This window comes from Tarenaya hassleriana, unplaced genomic scaffold, assembly GCF_000463585.1.
Source record: "Tarenaya hassleriana unplaced genomic scaffold, ASM46358v1 Cleome5, whole genome shotgun sequence".
In the NCBI taxonomy this organism is placed as follows: domain Eukaryota; kingdom Viridiplantae; phylum Streptophyta; class Magnoliopsida; order Brassicales; family Cleomaceae; genus Tarenaya; species Tarenaya hassleriana.
Genome location: NW_010967707.1, coordinates 605,419 through 623,236, shown reverse-complemented (window position 1 = coordinate 623,236; position 17,818 = coordinate 605,419). Strand labels below are relative to the sequence as shown.

At 40.3% G+C, this 17,818-nt stretch overlaps 1 protein-coding gene across 2 annotated transcripts; it reads left to right on the top strand.

Moving 5' to 3' along the window:
• The first annotated feature begins 846 nt into the window (after nt 1–846).
• Nucleotides 847–17,675, top strand: LOC104825985 (protein SPIRRIG). 2 transcript variants are annotated; one of them, XM_010558468.2, is made up of 20 exons: nt 848–1,604; nt 2,651–2,720; nt 2,899–2,984; nt 3,256–3,391; nt 3,474–3,530; nt 3,747–3,923; nt 4,087–4,278; nt 4,425–4,490; nt 5,176–5,290; nt 5,453–6,618; nt 6,805–7,507; nt 7,631–7,733; nt 7,842–8,956; nt 9,050–10,703; nt 10,946–11,114; nt 11,196–13,957; nt 14,726–15,034; nt 15,141–15,447; nt 15,558–15,704; nt 16,025–17,675. In XM_010558468.2, the coding sequence occupies exons 1-20, from the start codon at nt 1,396–1,398 to the stop codon at nt 17,204–17,206; spliced, it is 10,725 nt and encodes a 3,574-aa protein (XP_010556770.1). In that variant the 5' UTR covers nt 848–1,395; the 3' UTR covers nt 17,207–17,675. The 2 variants fall into 2 exon arrangements, with proteins under 2 accessions (XP_010556769.1, XP_010556770.1); XM_010558467.2 differs by having other exon boundaries at nt 847–1,604; nt 10,946–13,957.
• Nucleotides 17,676–17,818: the final 143 nt, after the last annotated feature.

Sequence of the window (17,818 nt, the reverse complement as noted above, 5' to 3'; positions counted from 1 at the left end):
TCGTCTGGACACGTGGCATTCTCGTGATGTGGATCCCACATCGCTCGTTTGAACGTGAAAGGAAAAAAGTTAGTGTTTGACCCCGGATTTCTTATTAATTTCATATTTGGACTCATTAGTATTAAATAATCACACAAATCCTCTCAAGTTTTGTATTCGTCACACCTACGCCCCATGCATGCATGACACCTAACTCTTTTGCAGTTATAGTATTGCTGCTCATTTTGGTCTTAAAATTTATAAATCTCTAATCGGAACAATTTCTATTTTTAATAAATTTTGAAAATATTAGAATACTAATGTTTAATTCAACATTCAAATATTATTGGATATGATCTCATTAGTTATATAGAAAAACACACATTTAATTTTCAAAAGTTTTGTAATGATTATATATAGACATTATCCTTGTATATATAAGTGTCTGATACTTTGATTAATTTACATTAAACATAGAAGTTAATCTATATGTATATTTATCATCCGTTACTTTCGCTTTTTGGGATAATATTTTATTTACATACATATTTTTCAAATAAATTTGGTAGCTTATGCATAAAATGGTATATACGTCCGTCTCTTTTAAACTATGTTAGGTAAATGACAAAGCACCATTTCGTACTCTACAGGCTCACATATATATATATGCCTTCCAAGACAAGTGGGGCTAAAGTGTCATTTATAAAAATAAGGGTTTGAAATTAATATAAACAGAAACTCTGAGGGCAAATATAGCTAAAAATTGGGAAATTTTAAATCTATTTTTAGGGAAAAAAAACAAAGGGAAGAAGAATAAGAAGAAGAAGAAGATCGCGTCTAGAGAGAGAAGGAGAGAAGACTTGAGCGAGAAACAAGGCGCGGAGACGCCGTCAACAAAAAAAAAAAAAAACAAGAAGACAGCAGAAGAACAAAAACCAAACGAAGAAAAAGAGAGAGATTAATTACTGTTTTCGTTAAATGATCAACGAAATATATTATTTTTTTCGGTTAATCAACAAAAAGATCGCGTCTTTCCGCTCTCTTCTCTTGTGCCTTCCCTTCGTCAAAATCCGTTTCCCATTTCGTCAAAATTAGCAACGAGATAGGAAAAGGGAACAAGGGTTGAGGGCGTTGAATCGCAGATCGGAATTTGGATCTCAGATCTTCTTCTTGACCCGAAACCCTAATCTGACGCATTGCCCCAGCTTAATTCGATCTAAGTCTGGGATTTCTGTGTTTTCCTTCTTCTTGTCTCGATCTTTTGCCGGGTCTTTTCAACATGTGTTTCCGGTGGAAGATGAGATTGTGAGATTGATTTTAGTATCGTCGGCTGAAACGGGTCGATTCCGAATCGGAGACTCGGATCTGGGTCGAGTTGGACCGAGTCAGGTCTGGTCAGGTGAGGTCGTCGGATGAATGTTTCTAGGATCGAAGGGCAAAACAATGAAATGGGCAACATTGCTCAAGGACATCAAGGAGAAGGTCGGGCTAGCTCAATCCTCCGCCCCGGCGATCGCCGGCGCCGGCGCTTCTGATGCCACTGCTCTGTCGTCTTCCTCCTCTTCTCCATCTTTTAATGTTGGCGCCTCTGCTCTACATGACCTCAATTTATTGTCTCCCTCAAGGTTAGATTTTTCCTCCCCTTCCTCCCCTTTTTATGTTTGTTGCTATTTTTTGTGCTTGTTTCTCGTGCTGGTTCTGTGGTTTGTTGTTTTTGCATTTCTTAGTTCTTGTGGTTTCCGGTTGATATGGTTTGTTGACTTTGCTTGTATCTTAGCTCTGATGGTTTTGGGGACCTGACTTTAATTTCTTTGCCTTCGTTCCCTTTGAAAAGGCTTTAAGTCATATAAAATAGCTCAGTTAGGATCATTCTCAGGTAACGATGAACTGTTTGAACTGAACCATTGTGCCTAAGTTTAACATTTTAAACTAATTTCACTGAATGTCTGTTGCGAATGACTTTGCCAAGAGATTTTGTTTGATGTGCATATCCTGCAATCTATCTGCAGTCTACAACGGCTTTAATACTTTAGGATTTTGTGGTGTATGGGGTAAATCAATTTTTTTTGTGTTTGGATTCAATTCCGATGTAGGAGATGAGAGACATCAGAAAACTAGATGGACTGAGTTGGATGAGCTATATCTTTGAAAATATGTGAATGTTGTGATTTCAAGTGGATGATCTGAAAAGTCCCATGTAGCTATAGTTGACATCTTTGGGGAGATTTTGATGATTTTCCTGCAGAGAAGAATATCTAGGAGTTCTGAACAATACTGAAATTAAGGTTAGGCTGTAGATTGATACTGTCTTTAAACTTGATGGTGGGCATGTCCCGAATTACTAGATGGTGATGGTACAGCAACTGGATTGCATTGGAATCTGTGAAAGAGAGAATCTTATGCCTAACTAGTTAGGGAAGAATTATAATTCAGGGTCAGGTCAAAGGCGGCTACTTTCTTGGGTTATAGTTTTGCCCTGTCTGATAGAAATAAAAATTCAATTTGATGAGGGCTATGATGGTTATATTTACCATATCTGCAAAAGTTTTCCCCTTAGAGCTATAAAACTTTCGATACTGCGGCTGTTTGTGTTAGATTCTCTAAATTTCATAAACTGATAACTGTTGGTTTAACACAATTGTTGATTCTCATTTTACTCCTGTGAAACCAGAGATAAATATGAGTTGGAACTGGACTTCAAGAGATTCTGGGAAGAGTTCCGTTCATCAAGCTCCGAAAAGGTTTTTACGAGACAATTCATGTCTCCTCCATGCTTTACTCATTTGTTCAGAACTTCTTTGCATTATATTCAGAACAGTAACAGTACCTCACATTGTCTTTTGAGCATCAGATGGGATTTTTTTTATTGACAAAAGGAACTACGAAAGCATGAGTTCTAACCATTCGTATGGTATGCAGGAGAAAGAAGCCGCCTTAAATCTCACCGTAGATTCCTTTTGTAGATTAGTGAAGCAGCATGCTAATGTAGATCAGTTAGTTACCATGTAAGCGCTCCTAACTCTTTTTTGTTTCTCATGTTATTCATTATCAACTTGGGTTTATTCTTTTCTTCAAGAAAATTAGCATGTCCACTAAATTTAAAAAAAAACTATTTGAGTCTTGACATAATCTATAGATTTTATGAGGTCTATATACATTTCTGAAACTTGTATTGTCTTCCCATGTTCTGGGGGGTGTTTTCTCTATCCCATATTCCATGCCTTGAGGTTGCATATGATAGTGACACCAATGTTGTGAATTTTAATTGAATTGCAGGTTAGTAGAAACACATATATTCTCTTTTGTTATTGGAAGAGCATTTGTGACAGATATTGAAAAGTTAAAGATCAGCAGCAAGACGAGGTCACTGGATGTGGGTAAAGTATTGAGGTTCTTTTCAGAAGTCACCAAGGTTTGGCTTTCTTTCTTAATACCTTGAATTGGAACTCATAGTGTTCCCTTTTATGTGCTAATTAGTGTTTTTGTTCATACAGGAGGGATTTAGTCCTGGTGCAAACCTTCTAACTGCTGTTGAAGTCCTAGTATCTGGGGTACCATTTTATTTTTTTATCTGGTTTCCAGTTTTACTTTCCCACGATGAACATATAAAGCTGAAATATGAATGTGATATTTGATGTCAAATTAGTCACCTTGAGGCTATGGAACACCTTCTAAGGGGCTGATTCTTTGATGGCGGATAATATTATATATATATATGCACACACTGTTGGTTCATGCACTTAAACTCTTCTGTGATTTCTTTGCAGCCCATTGACAAACAATCATTATTGGATTCTGGGATATTATGTTGTCTAATACATGTGCTCAATGCCCTTCTGGCATATGATGAAGCTAGCCAAGTTGAAAAAACTGCTGATTTTGAAGGAAATGCGGCAGCAGATAAAGATGTTGGATGTGATGTTCTCCAAGCTAGGCGACTTGAGGTTCTGTTCCCGTGATTTTTATATGAGCATATCGATGATTTTACCCCAAATAAACAAAAACCTTACTTTTCAACATTTCAGTAGTTTCAGTTCTTACATTCTCAAGCTGGATAACAACCACAAATAAGCTATGCCAATGCTATTTCAGTCTCCATTCTTGCAGGTAGAGGGTAGTATTGTCCATATCATGAAGGCATTGGCTAGCCATCCTTCTGCTGCTCAGAATTTGATTGAGGATGACTCACTTCAGTTGCTTTTCAATATGGTTGCCAATGGTTCTCTGAAGGTTTTCTCTCAGTATAAAGAAGGTCTAGTTCCTCTCCACAGCATACAGCTTCACAGACATGCAATGCAGGTGAGTTCTAGTGCCTTTGTAATGTCTAGTCACCCAGAAATGTAGCTGTGAAACAGAAAAAGCTACTAACTGATCTAGAGCTTGATGATTGAATAAGTGAGAATGTCTTGACACATGGTTTCATTTGTGTTTTGCTTATCTTCCAGATCCTTGGGCTTCTTCTTGTCAATGATAATGGGAGCACAGCCAAGTACATACGCAAACACTACCTGGTATGCCATTGCATTAACTGTGGAGCGTTTGCGGAAATCCTAACTGTATTATATCAATTTCTTGTGCGTTCTGCAATGCTGTTACCACAAATATAGATTATTTCTTTCTTCTTGTGTAGAACTTATTCATTGCTACCAAGATAAAAAAAACTTGGTTATCAAGAATGGGGCAAAAGCAAATAATAACTGTTTCCTATGTATAATTTCTTATCATTAATATATTGGTACGCAATGTGACTGCAATATGTTGGTGAAATTCTGCATGCCTCGAGGATTACATATGCTGCTTATGGTAATCTACAGGCCATTTGAAATTATTCACAAGCTTCAATATCAGGAAACTGTGAGATATTTACAGGTCGTTGCTTGTACATTTTGGATAGATGTCAGCAAGCTAGACTGCAAAAGATGTAATAGTCATGCCTAGAAGCTAATAGTGTTACACCAACATCTAAGTAAATTTTTTACCTCTGTTTGAAGTGCCAATTTTTTCAATTCTTTCAGGCATGAGAAAAGAGAATTCTCTTTATTGTGTACTTGATTATAAAGTTAGGTGCTAGATATATTCATTAATATAGCTGATCATTTTCTCTTTTTTTGGCATTATGATTTCTGTCTGCTTGTTCTGTATCAATCACTGGCAATCTTAGTGCCTATCCTGATGGGGTTCTGAGTTCTCTTGCAGATAAAGGTTCTTTTGATGGCTGTCAAAGATTTTGATCCGGATTGTGGTGACTCAGCCTACACAATGGGCATTGTGGATTTGTTACTTGAATGTGTGGAATTATCATACAGACCTGGTAAATTTTGGAACTAAAACTGTAGATAAGATTTCAAAATGTTTGCATGCTCGTATGAAAAATTTAGTTGGAGGATACATGTTGTCAGCAGTCACCTTTCATTTGTGCACATGTATACCTTCCTGATTATGGCTGCTAAATTGGTTCATTTTGACTTTGTAGAGTCTGGCGGTGTCAGGCTCAGGGAGGACATACGAAATGCACATGGTTACCATTTTCTTGTTCAGTTTGCTCTCGTTCTATCTTCCATGCCATCGAGTCAGGTTTCTGTGTCCAGTCATTCATCTCCGCGCTCAAATAGTGGTTCAGATGGCTCTGAAATGTTACCTGATGGAAAAAACACAAATTATAGGGGAAGCGATGACCTGGCCTCACCAAACTTCTCTCCTTCATTGTCAAGATTGCTTGATGTCCTTGTCACCCTGGCCCAGACTGGTCCAGCTGAGCCATCTGGAGGAAGGGCCTCGAGATCATCCCAGACTAAGATCAGTAGGCACAGCAGAAGCCGTACACCATCCATTGAAAGCTTATACGATGAAACTTGGGAACAGGGCAGTAGTAAAGTTAAAGACCTTGAAGCTGTCCTAATGTTGCAAGACATCTTTCTGAAGGCAGAGAACAAGGATCTTCAGGCAGAAGTGTTGAACAGAATGTTCAAGATATTCTCAAGCCATGTGGAAAACTACAGATTGTGTCAAGAATTAAGGACTGTTCCACTTCTTGTCCTCAACATGGCCGGTTTTCCTTCCTCGCTGCAAGAAATTATACTCAAGATCCTTGAATATGCTGTGACAGTTGTGAATTGTGTTCCGGAGCAAGAACTGCTGTCACTTTGTTGCTTACTGCAACAGCCGATCACTTCTGAGTTGAAGCACACGATACTTTCTTTCTTTGTAAAGCTTATATCCTTTGATCAACAATACAAGAAAGTTCTCCGTGAAGTTGGCGTTCTGGAGGTTTTACTAGATGATCTGAAACAGCACAAGCTTCTTATGGGTCCAGATCAGTATAGTGGAGTCCCTAATCAACTGGATCGGAAGCCTAGTTCTGCTAGCTTCAAAAAGCATTTAGATAGTAAAGATGCCATTATCACATCACCCAAGTTAATGGAGTCTGGTTCAGGAAAGTTGGCTGTATTTGAAGTTGAAAGCACTATTGCTGTTGGCTGGGATTGTATGATCTCTTTGTTAAAGAAAGCTGAGGCTAATCAAGCAGCATTTCGTTCTGCCAATGGTGTAACCATTATTCTCCCTTTCTTAGTCTCTGATGCCCATCGAACAGGTGTTTTGAGGGTCTTGTCATGTTTAATCGGTGAAGACACTAAACAGGTAAATCTACCTTGGAAATGCTTATCTTGATTACCCTTATTGCACATCTCTTTTCTTCATGTATCTTTAAATCAATTACATCAGGATTGCTTATCTCGCGAATGCATCCAATCTTAGATTATCTTGCATACGGTGCAGACATCTTAGTTTATGTAATGATTAACTTGCACCTCACTGTTGAACCAGGTGCATCATGAAGAATTAGGAGTAGTTGTTGATCTATTGAAGAGTGGAATGGTCACTGGTATTTCTGGTCATCAGTACAAGCTTCATGATGATGCCAAATGTGATACAATGGGCGCTCTGTGGCGTATTCTTGGAGTTAATGGCTCTGCTCAAAGAGTATTCGGTGAAGCCACTGGTTTCTCTCTTCTATTGACGACCCTTCATACTTTTCGAGGGGAAGGAGGAGAGCACACAGATGAGTCTTATTTGATGGCTTACATCAAATTGTTTAAATATTTATTACGCCTCATGACAGCAGCAGTCTACGAAAATGCTGTTAATAGGATGAAACTTCATGGTGTTATAACATCTCAGACATTCTATGATCTTCTGACGGAGTCTGGTTTGCTCTGTGTTGAGTGGGAAAGACAAGTCGTTCAGCTGTTGTTAGAACTAGCACTTGAAATTGTGCTTCCACCATTTTTGACATCAGATTCTATGGCCTCAGTGGATATAACAGAAAATGAAAGAGCAAGTTTAGTTGTAACCAACCCGTCCAGTCAGTTCAATCCTGACAAGGAAAGAATCTACAATGCAGGTGCTGTTAGAGTTCTGATCCGTTCATTGTTGCTTTTTACTCCAAAGATGCAGTTAGAATTTTTGAATCTTCTAGAAAAGCTTGCACGGGCTAGTCCCTTCAATCAGGAAAACCTCACATCTGTTGGTAAGAACCTGTCTTAAGTCTCTTCTTGCTTTTATTTTTGGTTCAGTCAAATATCCAGACCTTAATCAATGTGTGTTATCCTCTTATTCTGTGTTTTCTCTTCTCCGAATCATAATGGATCAGGTTGTGTGGAACTTCTGTTGGAGATAATCCACCCCTTTCTTCCGGGTTCATCTCCATTTCTTTCCTATGCTTTGAAGACTGTTGAAGTTCTTGGAGCATACAGGTGCCCAGTGTTCTTTAGAATCAGTAAATAGGCTAAGAAGTATTTCTAAGTTATCTACTTTTATTTCCTTGCTGCTTTGACTCATCAAATGGTTTTATTTTGGTGTAGATTGTCTCCATCCGAGCTCCGAATGCTGTTTAGATATGTTTTGCAAATGAGGATTATGAATTCAGGCCATGCCATAGTTGATACGATGGAAAAACTAATTCTCATGGAAGACACAGCCTTGGAACATGTTTCCTTGGCGCCTTTTGTAGAGATGGACATGAGCAAAACTGGGCATGCATCTGTTCAGGTGTCTCTTGGAGAAAGATCTTGGCCTCCTGCTGCGGGCTATTCATTTGTTTGTTGGTTCCAGTTTCGTAATTTCTTGACAATCCAAGGGAAAGATACAGAAGCATCCAAAGTTGGTGGTTCATCAAAGATGCGGATGTCAAGTGGACAGCAGCACGAGCAAAATATTTTCAGGATATTTTCCGTTGGTGCCCTACAAAATGAAAATCCATTCTATGCAGAACTGTACTTTCAGGAGGATGGTTCTCTGACCCTTGCCACTAGCAATTCAAATTCTTTATCATTTTCTGGGTTAGAGATAGAGGAAGGCAGGTGGCATCACCTTGCTGTTGTTCACAGTAAGCCAAATGCTCTCGCTGGACTCTTTCAGGCTAGTGTTGCATATGTCTATCTTGATGGAAAATTACGGCACACTGGTAAGCTGGGATATTCTCCTTCACCGGTTGGAAAAGCTTTGCAAGTAACTGTTGGAACTCCAGCTACTTGTGCCAGAGTTAGTGATTTGACATGGAAAGTACGGTCATGTTATCTTTTTGAGGAGGTGCTCACATCAGGTTGCATTTGTTTCATGTACATTCTTGGTAGAGGGTACAAAGGTCTTTTCCAGGACTCGGATCTCTTACGCTTTGTGCCCAATCAGGCTTGTGGCGGGGGTAGCATGGCGATCCTGGATTCGTTAGATACAGACATGGCTTCATTGTCTAGCACCCAAAAGCACGATGGAAGTAACAAACAAGGGGATTCTAAGGCAGATGGTAGTGGGATTGTTTGGGATCTGGAGAGGCTGGGAAATCTTTCCTTTCAGTTACCTGGAAAGAAACTCATTTTTGCTTTTGATGGGACATGTTCAGAGTTTATGCGCGCATCTGGATACTTTTCCCTCCTCAATCTGGTTGATCCAATGTCAGCTGCTGCTTCTCCAATTGGAGGTATACAACGATCTTCCATTTTGTACCTTCTTCATCCAATATGATTATTTTTTCCAGCTTTTTATTTTAACTCCAAGTTCTTAATGGTTTTAGGGATACCGCGTTTCGGGCGTCTGGTTGGAAATGTGTATATCTGCAGACAAAATGTGATTGGTGATATTATTCGTCCAGTGGGGGGAATGGCTGTTGTACTTGCTCTTGTTGAGGCTGCCGAGTCCAGAGATATGCTACATATGGCTCTTACATTGCTTTCCTGCGCACTACATCAGAATCCTCAGAATGTGAAGGATATGCAAACATACAGGGGTTATCATTTACTCGCTTTGTTTTTACGTCCCAAAATGGCGTTATTTGACATGCAATCTTTGGAGATTTTTTTCCAAGTTGCTGCATGTGAAGCTTCATTTTCAGAGCCTAAGAAGTTGGAACGTGGTCAGAGTGTTACTGTGTCACCTACAGAGACTATACTTGAAAACAGCTATGAGGATCTCAATCTCTCAAAGTTCCGTTATGAAACTTCGTCAGTTGGGTCTCACGGAGATATGGATGACTTTTCTGTACCAAAAGATTCTTTTAGTCACATCTCTGAGCTGGAAACAGGAGATATTTCAGTTGAAACTTCAAACTGCATTGTCTTGTCTAACGCAGACATGGTCGAACATGTCCTCCTGGACTGGACTCTCTGGGTGACAGCTCCTGTTTCTATCCAGATTGCTTTACTTGGTTTTCTGGAGAATCTGGTGTCAATGCATTGGTATAGGAATCACAATCTTACAGTTCTTCGCAGAATCAATCTGGTGGAGCATTTATTAGTGACCCTTCAGCGGGGTGATGTGGAAGTTGCTGTCCTAGAAAAACTAGTTGTTCTGCTTGGATGCATCCTAGAAGATGGCTTCCTGACTTCTGAGCTTGAAAATGTGGTTAGGTTTTTGATAATGACATTTGATCCTCCTGAAAGAAAGTCCCGAAACTCATTAATGCGGGAGTCAATGGGGAAGCATGTAATTGTGAGAAATATGCTCTTGGAAATGTTAATTGATCTCCAAGTAACGATAAAAGCAGAAGAATTTCTGGAGCAGTGGCATAAGATAGTCTCGTCAAAATTAATAACGTACTTCCTTGATGAAGCTGTGCATCCTACGAGTATGAGATGGATCATGACCCTTCTTGGTGTTTGTCTTGCTTCTTCTCCGAACTTCTCCCTTAAATTTCGGACTAGTGGAGGTTATCAGGGGCTGATGCGGGTACTTCAAAGTTTTTATGATTCCCCTGACATATATTACATCTTGTTCTGCTTGATATTTGGGAAGCCTGTTTATCCAAGACTACCGGAGGTCCGGATGTTAGACTTTCATGCGCTCGTACCAAGTGATGGGAGCCATGTGGAGTTGAAGTTTTTGGATCTGTTGGATTCAGTGGTTGCGATGGCTAAATCCACTTTTGACAGGTTGATCATGCAGTCAGTGCTTGCCCACCAGTCTGGAAATCTTTCTCAGGTTAGTGCCAGCCTTGTTGCAGAACTTGTTGAGGGCAATGCAGATATGACTGGGGAGCTTCAAGGGGAGGCTCTGATGCACAAAACATATGCAGCAAGATTGATGGGTGGTGAAGCATCAGCTCCTGCTGCTGCGACATCTGTCCTTCGGTTCATGGTTGACCTTGCGAAGATGTGCCCTCAATTTTCTGCTGTTTGCAGACGAGCAGATTTTCTTGAAAATTGTGTTGATCTTTACTTTTCCTGTGTCAGGTTTGCATCACATACCTGCTGCATATGAATTATAACTTTTTTGTTTCTCGTTTTAAGGTACTTAGAACACCTAAAATAGAGTCATGGCATAAGTTGAATGAAGGCAGTATTTTGTTTTACCTGCCATCTTTTGCTCAATATAGAGGGTCTGAAATAAGCAGGTTACCTGTATGACTTTGGATGTAACGTGAATAAGAAGATTATTTGCGTAGTCTGACCAAAAGGTTGTTTTTGTGTTGTAGGGCTGCATATGCTGTGAAAATGACAAAACAGCTTTCTGTAAAGGCGGAAGAGAAGAATATAACAGACGGTGATGATAGCAGCTCACAAGGCGCATTCTCTAGCTTGCCCCATGAGCAGGACCAATCCAGCAAAACCTCCATCAGCGTTGGAAGCTTCCCTCAAGGGCAGGTCAGTCTGAGTTCTGAAGATATGATTTTACCTTCAGATGATGTGGCTCATAATAAGGTGGAAAATGTTGTTTCAACACAGCCACAGGATTCAAATAAATCTTTTCAAGGTGTTCAAGGTGTCCAGAAACAAGATGGTAACACTGTTGGTCATGTATCAGCCTCCGTCGAAATAGATTTGCGGGATCTTAAAGATAATCCATGTCAAGATCAGCCAATAGATTCTCAGAGTTCTGCATCGTTCCCTATGACAGAGTCTCCCCTTTTATCTGAAAAATCAAATTCCAAAATCCCACTCACTCAATCACCATCTCCGGTTGTTGCTCTGGCATCCTGGTTGGGCTCTAACTATATCGAATCCAAAAGTTCTACAACTGGCACCCCCTCTCTGGAATCTTCTGTCTCTATTAGTGAGTTTGACGCATTAGACCAAAAGTCTGGGTCCCAAGGTTCATCTTCCGCCAATACATTATTTTCAGTTAGCCCAAAACTTCTCCTTGAAGTCGATGATTCTGGCTATGGTGGGGGCCCTTGTTCAGCTGGAGCAAGTGCTGTGTTAGATTTTATGGCAGAGGTACTTGCTGAATTAATGACTGAACAGATTAAAGCAGTACAGGTTTTGGAGAGCATTTTGGAGATGGTACCTTTATATGTCGATGCTGAATGTGTACTGGTTTTCCAAGGTTTATGCCTTAGTAGAGTGATGAACTTTCTTGAAAGGCGTCTCTTGCGTGATGATGAGGAAAACGAGAAAAAACTGGACAAGAGCAAATGGTCAGCAAACTTGGATGCGTTTTGTTGGATGATCGTGGATCGTGTATATATGGGTGCTTTTCCTCAATCCACAGGTGTCCTCAGAGCTCTTGAGTTCTTGTTATCAATGCTGCAGTTGGCTAACAAAGATGGTCGGGTTGAAGAAGTCACTCCTTCAGGAAAGGGTCTGTTATCTATTGGAAGGGCAACCAGGCAACTGGATGCTTATGTGCACTCAATCCTGAAGAATACAAATAGAGCGATCCTATATTGTTTCCTTCCATCGTTCTTGATCATCATTGGAGAAGAAGATCTACTATCACGACTGGGCTTACTTGTTGAATCTAAGAAGCGGCCATCTTTGAATCCAAATGTTGATGAATCTGGTATTGATATCTCAACAGTTTTGCAACTGTTGGTTGGGAACAGGAGGATTATATTCTGCCCTAGTAATCTTGATACTGATTTGAATTGCTCCCTTTGTGTGAACTTAATCTCTCTACTCAGTGACCAGAGAAAGAATGTGCAAACCATGGCACTCGATATTGTCAAATATTTGCTGGTTCACCGAAGATCTGCTCTTGAGGACTTGCTTGTCTCTAAACCAAACCAAGGACAAAATCTTGATGTACTACATGGGGGTTTTGATAAACTGTTAACTGGAAATCTGCCTGATTTCTTCAAGTGGCTTGAGAGCTCTGAACAGAATATAAATAAGGTACTGGAGCAATGCGCTGCCATCATGTGGGTACAGTACATAGCTGGCTCAGCAAAATTTCCTGGTGTCAGGATAAAAGGCATGGAGGTTCGGCGTAAGAGGGAGATGGGAAGAAAATCACGAGATGGGTCAAAGCTAGACCTAAAGCACTGGGAGCAGATAAATGAAAGAAGATATGCGCTAGAAGTAGTACGTGATGCAATGTCCACTGAGCTTAGAGTTGTCCGGCAAAACAAATATGGTTGGATACTTCATGCTGAGAGTGAATGGCAAACTCATCTCCAACAACTTGTTCATGAGCGTGGAATATTTCCATTGCGTAAATCCCAAGGATCTGATGATCCTGAATGGCAGCTCTGTCCTATTGAAGGTCCATACAGAATGCGCAAAAAGCTTGAGCGGTGCAAGCTGAAAATTGATAGTATTCAGAATGTTCTAGATGGTAAGTTGGAGCTTGGAGAAGTTGAGCTACCTAAGGCAAAAACTGAGGATGGTGTAATCATTTCGGATACAGATTCTGAACCAGCTTTCCAGCTAACTGAACTTTATGATGAGTCCTTTGTGAAAGAATCTGATGATTTTAAGGACGTAGCTTCAGCTAGCAATGGATGGAATGATGATAGGGCTAGTAGCACAAATGAAGCCAGTCTTCATTCCGCTCTTGATTTTGGTGGCAAGTCAAGTGTAGCATCTGCTCCAATAACAGACAACACAAATGCAAAATCGGAGACTGGCTCTCCGAGGCAGTCATCTTCTGGAAAAATGGATGAAACCAGAGGTTTGGAGGAGAAATCTGATAAGGAACTGAATGATGATGGTGAATATTTGATCAGACCGTATTTGGAGCATCTTGAAAAGATTAGATTCAGATACAACTGTGAGAGAGTCATTGGTCTTGACAAGCATGACGGGATATTCTTAATTGGAGAACTCTGCTTGTATGTTATAGAGAACTTTTACATTGATGATACAGGGTGCATTTGTGAGAAAGAATGTGAAGATGAATTATCTGTTATCGATCAGGCTTTGGGTGTGAAGAAAGATGTCACTGGAAGCATGGATTTCCAGTCCAAGTCTAGCACTTCTTGGACTACACCAGTGAAAACAGGAGCTGTAGGCGGGAGAGCATGGGCTTACTGTGGTGGTGCATGGGGAAAGGAAAAAGTACGAACAAAGGGGAACTTGCCACATCCTTGGCGTATGTGGAAGTTGAATAGCGTTCATGAGATTTTAAAGCGTGATTACCAGCTACGTCCTGTTGCTATCGAGATATTTAGCATGGATGGATGTAATGATCTCCTTGTGTTTCACAAGAAAGAGAGGGAAGAAGTCTTCAAAAATCTGCTTGCCATGAATCTTCCAAGGAATAGCATGTATGGAGTCATCTACCCTTCTCTCCTCGTTTCTTCTTTTTCTTCTACGTTTGATTGCTTTGAGCATAATGCATATGGTTCTTCCTTCTATCCGATAATCTACGCTCATATGAATTTAGTTTAATGAACTTCTATTCTTCACTACCTTGCTTGTTAGTGAACCATGAACGTGTTTCATTATTAGCTTAATCTTGAATAAGGCAAATCTCTACTTTTTACTTCATCTTTTCCTGTTTGCGTTGTCACATTATACCACATGATTGCATTGCCTATTTATTTTCATGAACTTCAGGCTATATGTACCAGCTTTGTGTATTGTATTTCAATTTTTCCATGAGTTGCATGTCCATGTTTTGGTAATTTATTGATTTTGAAGTACTAGTAGTCTTTGCTATTTCACCAATCACTTTAATTATAGTAGTCAAGCTTCAGGTATCCAGGAGACTGTAAATTCAGGAAATTATGAAATTTAAATTTTGAAATGATTGATTCACTTAGCCTGCAATCAGACCATATTCGTTTTGAAAGTCTTCCAATGTCATGTTTTGTGTTGGTCCATATCATTCGAAATTCTTCAATGCAGGGTATTTTTGTAAGTTGATGTTAGATACTGTTCATTAAGCTGTTTGATTTTGAGTTTCTGGTGTAAGCATGTTCAATTGATATCTGCATTCCTTTACCCTATTCATGCCCTGGAGATTTTGCAGCATTTATGAGATTCATCTTTCCTGACATCTGAAAGTGTTGTTTATTCTGTTATCTTTTCAGGCTCGATACGACCATTTCAGGATCAGTAAAACAGGAAAGTAACGAGGGTAGCCGTCTTTTCAGATTAATGGCAAAATCTTTTTCAAAAAGATGGCAAAATGGGGAGATTAGCAATTTCCAGTATCTAATGCATCTCAACACCTTAGCAGGGCGGGGATATAGTGATCTCACTCAGTATCCGGTGTTTCCTTGGATTCTCGCTGATTATGAGAGTGAAAATCTTGACTTGTCAGATCCAAAAATATTCCGCAAGCTTGACAAACCAATGGGTTGCCAGACACCTGATGGGGAAGAAGAATTTAGGAAGCGGTATTCTATTTCCTTTCAAAATCAATGGATTGCCAGATCCAAAATCTGGACTTGTCACAATTGGATATGAACATTATTTTTTACGCTCTTCTATTTCCATTTTCAGATACGAGAGCTGGGATGATCCAGAGGTCCCGAAATTTCATTATGGGTCTCATTATTCGAGTGCTGGCATTGTTCTGTTTTATCTTATTCGCCTCCCACCATTCAGTGTTGAGAATCAGAAGCTACAAGGGGGTCAGTTTGATCATGCTGATCGGCTCTTCAATAGTATCAGAGATACTTGGCTAAGTGCAGCTGGAAAAGGGAACACATCTGATGTGAAAGAACTAATTCCTGAATTCTTCTACATGCCTGAGTTTTTGGAAAATAGATTCAACCTTGATTTGGGTGAAAAACAGTCAGGAGAGAAGGTTTGTGTTGGTTAAAACCTTGAACGATGCTTGAATTTGTCTCTTTTTTTTTTAATCCTTTTTCTCTTACACAGACTGTGGTTATGGACAAGTTCTCTTTTTTGGTTCAGGTTGGTGATGTTATGTTACCCCCATGGGCTAGGGGCAGTGTCCGTGAATTCATCCGCAAGCATAGAGAAGCTTTGGAGTCTGACTATGTTTCAGTGAATCTGCATCATTGGATAGATCTCATCTTTGGGTACAAACAGAGAGGAAAGGTACGTGGGTACAATACTTTCCTTTTGCTAGTCAAGGAGATAAAACTGATTTTGAACTTTGAAAGGTTAGAAAATTTCCAGTATCGTGCTTTAGATTATGATCCATTGTTCTCATTATTAATATATCCTGTTTAGAAGCCCCTCATTTTGTTGCTAATGCCTTCTACTCTCATGATGAGCTTTTCTTCCTCAGGAGTTGGTTTATAGGAGATTCTCGTACAGAATTTGCTGCCTAATATGCTTAATCTTGTGGTAGTCAGTCATGTTATAGAGAGTTGATAATTTCTCAATTCAATTTTTCGATTTGCCCTATTGAACAGGCTGCAGAAGAGGCTGTCAATGTTTTCTATCACTATACCTACGAGGGCAACGTAGATATAGATGCAGTTACAGATCCCGCAATGAAAGCATCGATACTTGCTCAGATTAATCATTTTGGACAAACCCCTAAGCAACTGTTCCAGAAACCTCATGTCAAAAGAAGAACAGACAGAAAACTTCCTCTTCACCCTCTGAAGCATTCGATACATCTTGTTCCCCACGAGATACGTAAATGCTCATCTTCTATAAGCCAAATCGTTACTTTCCACGACAAGGTACTTGTTGCCGGAGCAAACTGTTTCCTGAAACCCAGAGGCTATACCAAATACATAACATGGGGTTTCCCGGACAGGAGCCTGAGATTTATGAGCTATGATCAGGACAGACTGCTCTCCACCCATGAAAACCTCCACGAAGGCAACCAGATCCAGTGTGCTGGTGTTAGCCACGACGGGCGGATTTTGGTCACTGGAGCAGAAGATGGGTTAGTGTCTGTCTGGAGAGTCAGCAAGGATGGTCCACGTGGTTCTCGGCGTTTACGGTTAGAGAAAGCTTTGTGTGCCCACACAGCCAAAGTCACTTGTCTCCGTGTAAGCCAGCCTTACATGATGATTGTTAGTGGATCAGATGACTGTACTGTTATTATATGGGATCTCAGTTCCTTGAGTTTCGTGAGGCAACTTCCCGAGTTCCCAGTTCCCGTTTCAGCCACCTACGTAAATGACCTTACCGGGGAAATAGTAACAGCTGCTGGAACTGTTCTTGCAGTTTGGAGCATCAATGGGGATTGCCTCGCTGTGGTTAACACTTCTCAGTTACCATCTGATTCCATTGTGTCAGTGACGGGTTCAACATTTTCGGATTGGCTGGAAACAAGCTGGTATGTGACTGGTCATCAGAGTGGGGCACTGAAAGTGTGGCACATGATACATTGTACTGATCCGGTGAGTGCTGAGAGCAGAACAAGTAGCAACAGAACAGGAGGGCTGAATTTGGGTGATCAGGTTCCAGAGTACAGGTTGCTTCTCCACAAGGTTTTGAAATTCCACAAGCAACCCGTTACTTCTCTTCATCTCACTAGCGACCTGAAGCAGTTACTGAGCGGCGATTCCACTGGGCATCTGCTTTCGTGGACACTGCCTGACGAGACATTAAGGAATTCTCTGAAAAAGGGGTCGTAGATTTCAATCAAAAGCAGCACTTACTTGATGCTTTCACTGGAAAGGACAAAGCCGAAAAGGGCTGGAGAGAGAGAGAGAGAACAGGACAACATAGAAGGCTGATCAAGTGAGAGTGTGGGAACCTATGACAAAGTCTTCGCCTTTACTTCATCTTGGGAGTCAGAGCGGGGAAAATGGCAAAGAGAGGCTTTGTCTTGCGTGTTCTGGTAAAGGTTTGTGTTGAGAATGGAAGTGTTGGTGTTTTCTGTTGCTTCATAGTGTAAATAGATGGGAGTGTTTGTGTGTACAGCCGAAATGTAATGTCTTTTTTGGCGGCCAAGTCCTCTCTTCTTTCTCTGTTGTTGTTCTCTTTCTTTAGTGTATCAGATGCATTCATCTATTTTTCTTCTGTCTTTGTTCAATTACAATAGCTTGTGACCATATGTATACCCATCTTCTGTTTCGACATGAGTGTTCATCTTCCCTCTTCTTCAATGCTTCGAATGCGGAAGAAAATGCTTTTTTTTTTTTGTAGATTCAAGCAAGAAGTTGGATTCCAAGATTTTTCCGAACCAGAAACTCGAGCCTTTTGCCTAGATGCAAAGCGTGCGTCCTCACAGACGCCGAGAAATC

Bases quoted from the DNA above. Each gene is read 5' to 3' on its own strand.
- LOC104825985 (XM_010558467.2), top strand. From the start codon at position 1,396: ATGTTTCTAGGATCGAAGGGCAAAACAATGAAATGGGCAACATTGCTC. The intron at 4,279-4,424 runs GTGAGTTCTAGT...CTTATCTTCCAG, and splicing joins TTCACAGACATGCAATGCAG to ATCCTTGGGCTTCTTCTTGT. The intron at 10,704-10,945 runs GTTTGCATCACA...TTTGTGTTGTAG, and splicing joins CTTTACTTTTCCTGTGTCAG to GGCTGCATATGCTGTGAAAA.